This window comes from Ischnura elegans, chromosome 9 (assembly GCF_921293095.1).
Source record: "Ischnura elegans chromosome 9, ioIscEleg1.1, whole genome shotgun sequence".
In the NCBI taxonomy this organism is placed as follows: Eukaryota; Metazoa; Arthropoda; class Insecta; order Odonata; family Coenagrionidae; genus Ischnura; species Ischnura elegans.
Genome location: NC_060254.1, coordinates 66,022,025 through 66,030,914, shown reverse-complemented (window position 1 = coordinate 66,030,914; position 8,890 = coordinate 66,022,025). Strand labels below are relative to the sequence as shown.

At 38.0% G+C, this 8,890-nt stretch overlaps 2 protein-coding genes across 2 annotated transcripts; both read left to right on the top strand.

The window, feature by feature from the left end:
• Nucleotide 1: 1 nt before the first annotated feature.
• On the top strand, nucleotides 2-2,167 carry LOC124165135 (28S ribosomal protein S18b, mitochondrial). The gene is made up of 5 exons (XM_046542441.1): nucleotides 2-214; nucleotides 282-426; nucleotides 506-603; nucleotides 1,661-1,791; nucleotides 1,934-2,167. Exons 1-5 carry the CDS (start codon nucleotides 122-124, stop codon nucleotides 2,070-2,072), a joined length of 606 nt encoding a protein of 201 aa, XP_046398397.1. The 5' UTR covers nucleotides 2-121; the 3' UTR covers nucleotides 2,073-2,167.
• Nucleotides 2,168-2,189: 22 nt separating this feature from the next.
• LOC124165132 (pyridine nucleotide-disulfide oxidoreductase domain-containing protein 1) lies at nucleotides 2,190-6,924 on the top strand. The gene is made up of 3 exons (XM_046542438.1): nucleotides 2,190-2,525; nucleotides 3,729-4,113; nucleotides 5,472-6,924. Exons 1-3 carry the CDS (start codon nucleotides 2,253-2,255, stop codon nucleotides 6,644-6,646), a joined length of 1,833 nt encoding a protein of 610 aa, XP_046398394.1. The 5' UTR covers nucleotides 2,190-2,252; the 3' UTR covers nucleotides 6,647-6,924.
• The last annotated feature ends 1,966 nt before the right edge of the window (nucleotides 6,925-8,890 follow it).

The following is an 8,890-nucleotide window of genomic DNA, read 5'->3' as shown; positions in this document are numbered from 1 at the left end:
ATTGGCAGAGGATACATCGTCTGTCTCACGTGTTTTGAAGCTGTGTGATTTACAGCTAAATTGGAACTATTTAGCCGTCCTGCAGTGAATTTCGTCGTCGTAATCAGATGACGAGAGCATTATGAATATTCGGTCTGTCCCTATTTATTTCGTGTCTCGTATCATCAGGGATTCCATAAATTCTCGTGTTGTGCCGACATTGGACAGTGGAAAGGCAAGTGGATGATAGCTGTGAAAAATTTCGAAACCTAGTCCCAGTTAACGTACTTTTATTTGTTTAGGAGTTATTTCGGCGAACGCTATCCTTGAGTTCTACTACCAGGCAGGAGTCGGCCGAGGAAGGCGGAGAAAAAAAGCGCGATCCGACCAAAGATAGAACTAAAGTAATACCTGTTGAAACTAGTATCAAATATCTCAGGAGCGCAGGTAGATAGGATCAACGTATTGATAATTAAAGTCTATGTAAATAATATTTTATTTCATCTTTGTTTTGTAAAATTTTCAGCGTACAAGGAAACCTACGGGGACGACCCTGTATGGGTGAACTACAGGAGAAACTACAAAGGCTCCTATCCTCCGAGACACACCAGAAAAACTTGCGTTGTAAGTGTAACAATACTCAAGTCCTTTCTACCAAAATTGCATCAATAACTTATTCTTTGTTCCTGATTGCTTATTTTTACCGGCTTGAAAAAGTATTGTACAACAGTTTACCTCAGAGTATTAGAAATGTTATACCCCTTGGGCATTTTAAAAGGAAACTAAAAAACCTACTAATTAGTGAAGTATTTTATACTGTAGATGAATTTTTTTCTCAGAAACCAAATGGATGGTAATTTATGAAATGCTGGAAAATTGAAAATATTAAAAAGTTGTAAATATTATCACTCCTAAAACTTTACATAAAAATGTGTACTATTGTCTCTTATGTTCAATATTAAATGTTTATATTTTTCTGGAATGTGATATTTTTTAATCGTGGTACTGTAATGGAATAGTTTTATTATGACAAAGCCTGTCTCTACATTTTGTATGACCAAACAGGTGAAAATAATATTATTATTAGTTCTTAGCCTCTTTCACTCGAATTATGTCATATCCCTCGAGTTTTATGAACGATGGCAGTTGAAAAGTGGTCGTTTTGGTGATATTTGTCACCCAAAAAGCCAATGGACTTTTGTTTCCTATGCATTAAGTTACTGAATTTAGGTAATTTTCAACGAAATCTTGTTGGAAATGTCTGATGAGTTCCTTAATAAGTAGAATGTGATTCACTGTGTTCCTCTGCTCATTTAATATTCTTTTTACTGGTTTAATTAGAATTCATGACCTATTTTTAACTTTAAAACCACGGAAACTTATTTAAAATGATTAAGTGCTGCACCATAATTCACAATGTTGTACAACACTTACTCCAATTTTGAACATCAAATACCAGAATTAAAGTCTATTGGTAACGTACATTCAGAAAACAGTATTAAATAGACCTAGTGTAGGGAGTAGACTTCTCAAGAGTCATATTGACCATACTGAAAGCAGTCATTGAAATTGTTTGATAGGAAGTTTTGTCATCGAATGGTACAAATAGGAATATCATGATGAGTTTTTCTAGTGCCTGTGTTGCAAGGGTGTACTTATCAAGTCTTATTTTCTTTCACAGAGACAAGGTGCAATAGCCACAGGGAATCCATGTCCTATTTGTAGAGATGAGTATTTGGTCCTAGACCATGCAAATGTTGATCTTCTGAAGCAGTTTGTATCCGCACATAACGGAGAGGTTTTAAGCTACAAGTGAGTCATTTGCCTGTTTGATGATTTGTTCTATTTAATCCACTCAAAACGCTACAAGTCAGTGCATTGTTTGGATTTAGAGTATTTTTGATTCTCTTAAGATGATTTTCATTTAATTTAGTATTCATTTCTTGTATTTCAGTGAAACTGGGCTTTGCCGAAGAAAACATCAAGAACTTCTGGTCGCAATTGAGAGGGCGAAAGATCGGGGACTTCTAACTTTTGATGTTCCATTTAGAGAATATGACTACTCAGAATACATTAGTAAAAAAACTGAATAGTCAGTCAAAAAATTAGAGGATGATAAAGTATTGTAGTGAAAGTCATTAACTTTTATACATCAAAAGTTGATTAAAAGTTTATTTTTATGAAAATATTTCTTGTAGTATATTATTATTTGCAATAGTAGTTTGAAAAAGTAGGAATCAATTACATTGCGAGACTAAGGGGAGGCTAAAATTATGGAGCCTGATGAGAAAGAATTTGAGATGGGAACGAATGTACCCTTTAATTATATGCATTACCCAATTGTAATTGTTGGTGGTGGAATATCTGGAGTATCATGCCTTCAGCAGTTGGCGCTCAGTGCACCAGAAAAGGATGTTATTATGATATCTGCATCGTCTTTAGTGACAACTACTACCAATGTCAAAGTTCTGACTAAAACTCTTACTCAATTTGATGTTGAAGAACGCAAGATTGATTGGCTTCAAACAATTCATCCAAGAGTAAAGGTGAGATTCTTCTATTGAGATTTCCTATTAACTTTCATGTGATAACCTTAAGGATGTCTGCACTTTGGGCAAATGTTTAGTGAGTCAAGTTGCAAACTAAGCTTGCTACTGATTTGCTCGTTATCATGCATAAACTGTAGATGGTCAGTCAACTGAAATGCTACCAATTTGTTATTAGTTTCAACCTGGTTTAGTTCACCCTTGCTTTGAGGTAGCAAAAAAATTAAATACATTGTAAGTAGTAATGTTTTTGGGTTTACCCTTGTCTTGATGTTAAAATGGCTGATGTTACTTCTCCATTGTCGGGATCTATTGTGATGATGATAAGCTGGAGGATGATCACTCCTGAGGATCTGATTGTGAAGAAACATCAACTACCTAAACATCAAGTTTTGGATAACCCTGTAAACATTACGTAGTCATACATGGACCACAAATGTTTTAACTGTGTTCTTTGATATTCAAATGGAGAGGAGCATAGTGGCCTAGAAGGAAGAGTGTTACTGATTGATAGAGAGCCACTGATCTAGGAATTGTGGGTTCAAACCTAGATGGAGCCTTCTGGTGCCAAAAAACTAAGTTATCAGTGAATCTCGGTGTAGGGAAAGGAGCTATGCTTAATGCACTGAATGTGTGCACTTTGCATGCCTTCAGCTTATTCTGGGGTTAGCTGTAACAAAAACTGAATGGATGACTGGCACATTTCCATCATACTACTATGGCTTTTAAACAGGTTACCGACATAAGGCCCAGTGCAGAATCCCTGGCGACAAAACCCCCGCCAACTAAGGCTTGATGACAAGACACCCTGAGGACATAAGGCCCGGCGAAAAAACCCCCTTAAGACGTAAGGCCCGGCGACAAAATCGCCACGGGCATTTTGTCTCGGGCGTTTTGTCTCCGTGGGGAATTTGTCCCGGGCATTTTGTCGCCGGGGATTTTAGAAGCGGGCCTTTTGACTGCGACCCCTTTTAAACGGGTGACTTATCTGCAATCATTCATACTCACATGCAAACAGAAATCATAATTGATTGATTGGGAGCCAGTTGAACTTGATCCTCATTTTGCACTGGTTTGCATTTCTAAATGCAAACTAGTTGACTTGTGTGGGGAGGGCCTGAATCTTCACTAAAATATTTTACTTCGGATGTTTTCTTGCCCATTCGTTGTTAGTCATATCTTCCATTGAATTTCTTTCTTGAGGTGATACATGCAAGAGTGAAGTCATTTGATCCAAGTGCCTCCCGCGTCGACCTATCAACTGGTGGACCTGTATTCTACTCCAGGCTTTGTATTTGCACTGGTGCCACCCCAAAAGGACTCCCTGGAATCCCAGGAGCAGCAGCAAACCCCTTTGTTGTCGGTGTTCGAGATGCAGCCACAGCAGCGGAGTTAAGGCGGCGGGTGGAGACATCCCGTAGAGTTTTAGTGACTGGTAATGGTGGGATAGCTTCTGAAGTGGCATATGGTCTAAGTGGAGTGCAAGTCGTTTGGGTGATACGTGATCATCACATTAATGCTGCATTCATTGATCCTGGAGCTGCTGCTTATCTTGAGAGCAACCTTAGGGAGAAGAAAAAGGCAAAAGGTAAGTGTAGTGCTCTTCCTGTTCACTTTTGTTGTATAGGAAGATAAATTGTATGTTCTAATTCCATAGCTGTACCTTTCTTCCAACTCCAGTGGTGGAGCAGCAAGGAAGATGGATGGTGAGTAACCCCATCCTCGGAATTAAAAAATATAATTCTCCTAATTTTTGGTTTACATAATAGGGAGGTTCCTAAAGATGTTTAGAATTGAATTAAATATTGGGTATTTCCACAATTTTTTACATGATATAAAAAATGGTTGAGGCACAAATACCGTATTTCTCCGAATATAGTCCCCCCCCTAATTTTGAGGCTTCAGTTTCGGGAAAAGTTAAAAAAAATGCGTTTGAATATAGTCCCCCCCCCCTTTACTTTTACCACGGACATTTTTGGAAAAAAAGGGGGGACTATATTCAGACATTTATTACATTTATATATTATTGAAAAGTTTTTAAGCTTAAATATTTTGTGCTCATTCAACAATAACAGTTTAGAAGTCGTATGTATTTCAAATCTTGTGCTGATACAAATGGTCTTTATCTGTTAGTGATGTAAGTAGGTCTATTGGCTCTCACTGTTAGCCAGTGCCAGATTAGTTCATGTTGCTTTGTGAATTAGTTACGTTATTTAGTGCCTTGACCAGTAAACATTAACACTTGCTACGTGGTTATTGCATACTTCAAGGAAAGCCCTGACAGCCTTAAATACCAAATTAAAATGAAAAAGAAGCACTCAAAGGATAATTTCTTCATGCAACAGTGGCAGATTACAAAAAAAAATACATGAAAGGCCTAAAAACCTTCATCTATAGTCACACCTTTGTTATTGTTGCTGGTGTGCTGTTTGTAACAAATGCAAACAGGAACTGTAATGCCAAACTGTATTTTTACCCTTTCAATATCAATCTGCAAAAAATGCTACTTTAAAGGATTTTATAATTTCAATGTGCATCAAAATAGTTCTATGTTGGGATTAACATTATTAAGATGTAAAGTTTTGCTGAAAAATCACACGTCACCTAACTCTTGCCCTCACAAATATGTGATTTTTGGTGTTAATGCTCACAAAATTTTCAGCCTAATTTACTTAATCCTGTTCAGATAAACAGAGGAGAAAAAATATGCGTTTTAATTATAAAACAAACCAGCATATTGGACAAATTTTAAAAGTTCTTACTAGAGAGTGTAATTATTTTCCATTGATTTTATGATTCTTCTTTGGGGATTGTTGAAAAATGCTGACTGTTTCTCATTCTAGTCTTTCTTGAACACATTGAACTTTTTCTATCCTTTATTAAAAACCATATATTCTCTTTGGCTGTCTCTTGAGATAATAAAGATAACATTCTTCTTTATTTTAGCTGAAAATGAAATGGATTCATCAGAGGTCATGCCAAGTGAAAGTGCAGAAAATGAAAAACTTTGTCAGCCCACTTGGAAAATAATACGCAGTAATGTGACCAAAGAAAGTGCAGAGACCGGGGATGGAATATTTGGAAGTGCTCTCGGGCCTGACTGGCAGAATGATTTTCCACTTCACGGGGCTGTTGAGGGTTGTGAATCACTCCACATTGAGTACTCATGCGAGATAGCCAGACTCTTGACTCCTGAGGAGGTCAAGATGGAGGCTGTTGAATTGTTTGAGTGGAGAGAAAAAGGTGAAGTCACTGGAGGCAAAGATGAAGCAGCCAAAGAGCATCAGATTTCTTGGCCTGTTTATGTCATGCTTACCAATGGACGGTGCTTTGGCTGTGACTTGGTTGTGGCTGGAACTGGTGTTGTCCCCAACTCTGCTCCCTTCCTAGGTGTCCCTGGCAGACCCAAAAGTTGTCCCTCGGATGGTAATGGGTTGATGGTCGACATCAGGTTGCGAACCAGTACTGATCGGGTGTTTGCCGCCGGTGATGTGGTGACTGCAGCTTGGCCTAACAGATCGAAGCACTGGCTCCAGATGCGGCTCTGGACACAAGCGAGAGTGATGGGATATCACGTTGGAAGGTGCATAGCTGTGTCACTCCAGAGGGAGATGAAAGCCATTGCTGAGGGTAAAGTGGGTGTAGATGGAGGAGGTCAAGAAGAACACAAGGAACTTCATACTGACCACTTGTTCGAAAGCAAATCAACTGTTCATGATGAAACCAGCAAGAGTGGTGATAATGTTCAACTACCCACTATAGTTGTCCACTGGAAGGAAGATGATTACAATGTAACAATCGAAGATGATGAGAATCTGTATGATTTCTGCTTTGAACTTTTCTCGCATGTAACGAGGTTCTTTGGCTGTCGAACTATTCTGCTGGGGTTGTTCAATGGGCAAGGGCTGGGGAAGGAGTATGAGGTGGTCGTTAGGGTAGGTGGTGGGGAGTATGTAAAGGTTATTGTGGGGCGGGATGGCCGCATGGCTGGAGCTGTTCTAATTGGCGACACTGACCTAGAGGAGACCTTTGAAAATCTTATTCTCAGTGGACTGGATGTGAGTGCTTATGGAGAGGATCTCCTCCACCCAGGGGTGGACATTGAAGACTACTTTGACTGATTGCCGAACATAATGTGTTATTTGAAATTCTCTATCCTCACAAGGAGAGGGGTTTTACATAAGAATAACTCAAATATGATTCAAATTTCAATTGCTTCAGATTTACTACTGTGTGAGCAAAGGTGCAAACAAACAAACTTGTCCATCTTCCAATAGGAGTGATGATGAATTCATTTATTACGTGGTCCTTATAGTGGATATACTGTACTTGATGTAGGCTGTTCATGCTCTTGTGCATTTGCAATCTCAAGGTGTAATTAAAGTATCTTGTGCTATCACATTTGTTGATTATTCTGGGAAGTGAAACATATAACTGGAATTATGTAGTTGATTTCTTTTTTATCTTTGATTGATCGCACAAGGGCTGTAGTCTCTGAAGAGGTAAGTTAATAATAAGTATTATTTTGTTCCTTTTAAGTCTTTCAGCTGGTGACTGTATTGTCTGCCGTACTATGAATGGTGTTGAATCAAAAAACCTTGTAGATTTCATATAAATAATTTTAATTTGTATTGACCAGTTTTGATGATGTCGCACAGTGATGAAACTGGTCAATATTGAAATTATTTATGTGCAATCTACAAGATTTTTTTATTCAAAATGAAGCAATTTCACGAAGTCAAACCTCGAATTATCCATCATATTGTGAACTTTTAGTTTTGTGACACAAACTGTTTGAGGTTCATTCTGAATTCCATTTCCTCAAAAAAATTACGTGGATAGTCAATGCTGAAATAATCATTGAGGTGGACAGTGTAAAGTGTTAGTTTTCCATAATTTGCATGTATGTATGTCTGTATTTATAATGGATGCTTGTGTCAGAGAACAGTCAATGCTTGTTCTTACTCTCCTCATAGCAGAGAGCTAACAATTGGCTTTTAGTGGTTATAAATGGCTATTCCAAGGGCAAGCAATGGAGTGAGTAATATGAGAACTTTGTATATACATCCCATGCTATTTAATCAACCCAACCAATTTCAACAAAACAAACTTCATTATTAAGAATGTGAATGTGGACGTACAGTCAGTATTGATATAGGCTAGGAACTGAGATAAGATAAGGAGTGGGAAGGATTGGAACCTCATTACCAGTTCCTTGCGTGCATAATCCCTGACTCTAACTAAGTTATTGCATTATTTGCTTAACACATTCTTAGGTGGCTCCATCTGACACTGACCTCAGTATATGACCCAGATACTGGCAATGCCAAGTCCTGTAATTGGGCCTGTGCCACAATCTTGAGGTATTGGTGGGTGAGGGCCTCACAAAAAGAGTCTCAAGCATATACCACAGCTGCAGTGAACAGTGGAAGCCTCCACTTGCCCTCTATGCACAGAGTGTAGCACCACCTCCACAAAGTGGCTAGAAGATGAATCTATTCATGACCTACTGTTAGGTCTCACAACCCAGAATTAAGTATGTATACCCATGACTGATGGGAGTCTGAACCCAAGAAGAGAGAGTCAGCTGTGCTATGAATATGTTAATATGAATTTCCATATGAGTAACTCCCCAACGACTGAATTTTCCCAAACTATTATGTACTTCGATGACAATCAATTTTATTTTAGTAATAAAGTCATACAGTGATGCGACAATGATGATGAGGACTATACATATAGTTGACAATATCTAAGAGTGTAACTGGAACATGCATGTTTCCTTGGCTCTTGAAGCCTCTGCTATGATTTACCTAATTGACAGCTTTCTTGATATAAAAATAAAAAAATATGGGAAAAGTAAACAACTTTGCTGCAATCATTTCCCTATTCTAGCTTCTCCACCGTAGGTTCCGGAATTAATTTAGCTACTACATACTTAGTTTTTATATGTGTGAATTGTGGAAAATTCTCAAGTCATTATAAAACTCCAATTTCTCACACGATTGCGAACATTGTGTTCCAATCTTCTTCACCACAAGCCTTCTAAGTCCACAGATGTAATAAATATAGGTTTGTTCTTCATTTCCCTCTCTACAATCACCCTAAGAGCCAATATTGCTTTCCTTGTACCCTTGATATTCCCAAATTCAGAATTGGTCTTCATTTGGAAATTCCTCTGCTTTCTACTCTAAAGGTGATTCTAAATATCTTCTATGCATGTTCTGTAATCACTCTTATTAACAATTTCAAGTATATTATGTACATATGTCAGGTATGATGTACATATTTATACATATATGTATGAGCATGTCTGTGGGACCAATGAAATTACTAATACCACCCGAATTACTGTTGTGTATCAT

Bases quoted from the DNA above. Each gene is read 5' to 3' on its own strand.
- LOC124165132 (XM_046542438.1), top strand. From the start codon at position 2,253: ATGGAGCCTGATGAGAAAGAATTTGAGATGGGAACGAATGTACCCTTT. The intron at 2,526-3,728 runs GTGAGATTCTTC...TTCTTTCTTGAG, and splicing joins CAATTCATCCAAGAGTAAAG to GTGATACATGCAAGAGTGAA. The intron at 4,114-5,471 runs GTAAGTGTAGTG...TCTTTATTTTAG, and splicing joins GGAGAAGAAAAAGGCAAAAG to CTGAAAATGAAATGGATTCA.
- LOC124165135 (XM_046542441.1), top strand. From the start codon at position 122: ATGAATATTCGGTCTGTCCCTATTTATTTCGTGTCTCGTATCATCAGG. The intron at 215-281 runs GCAAGTGGATGA...TTATTTGTTTAG, and splicing joins CGACATTGGACAGTGGAAAG to GAGTTATTTCGGCGAACGCT. The intron at 1,792-1,933 runs GTGAGTCATTTG...CTTGTATTTCAG, and splicing joins GGAGAGGTTTTAAGCTACAA to TGAAACTGGGCTTTGCCGAA.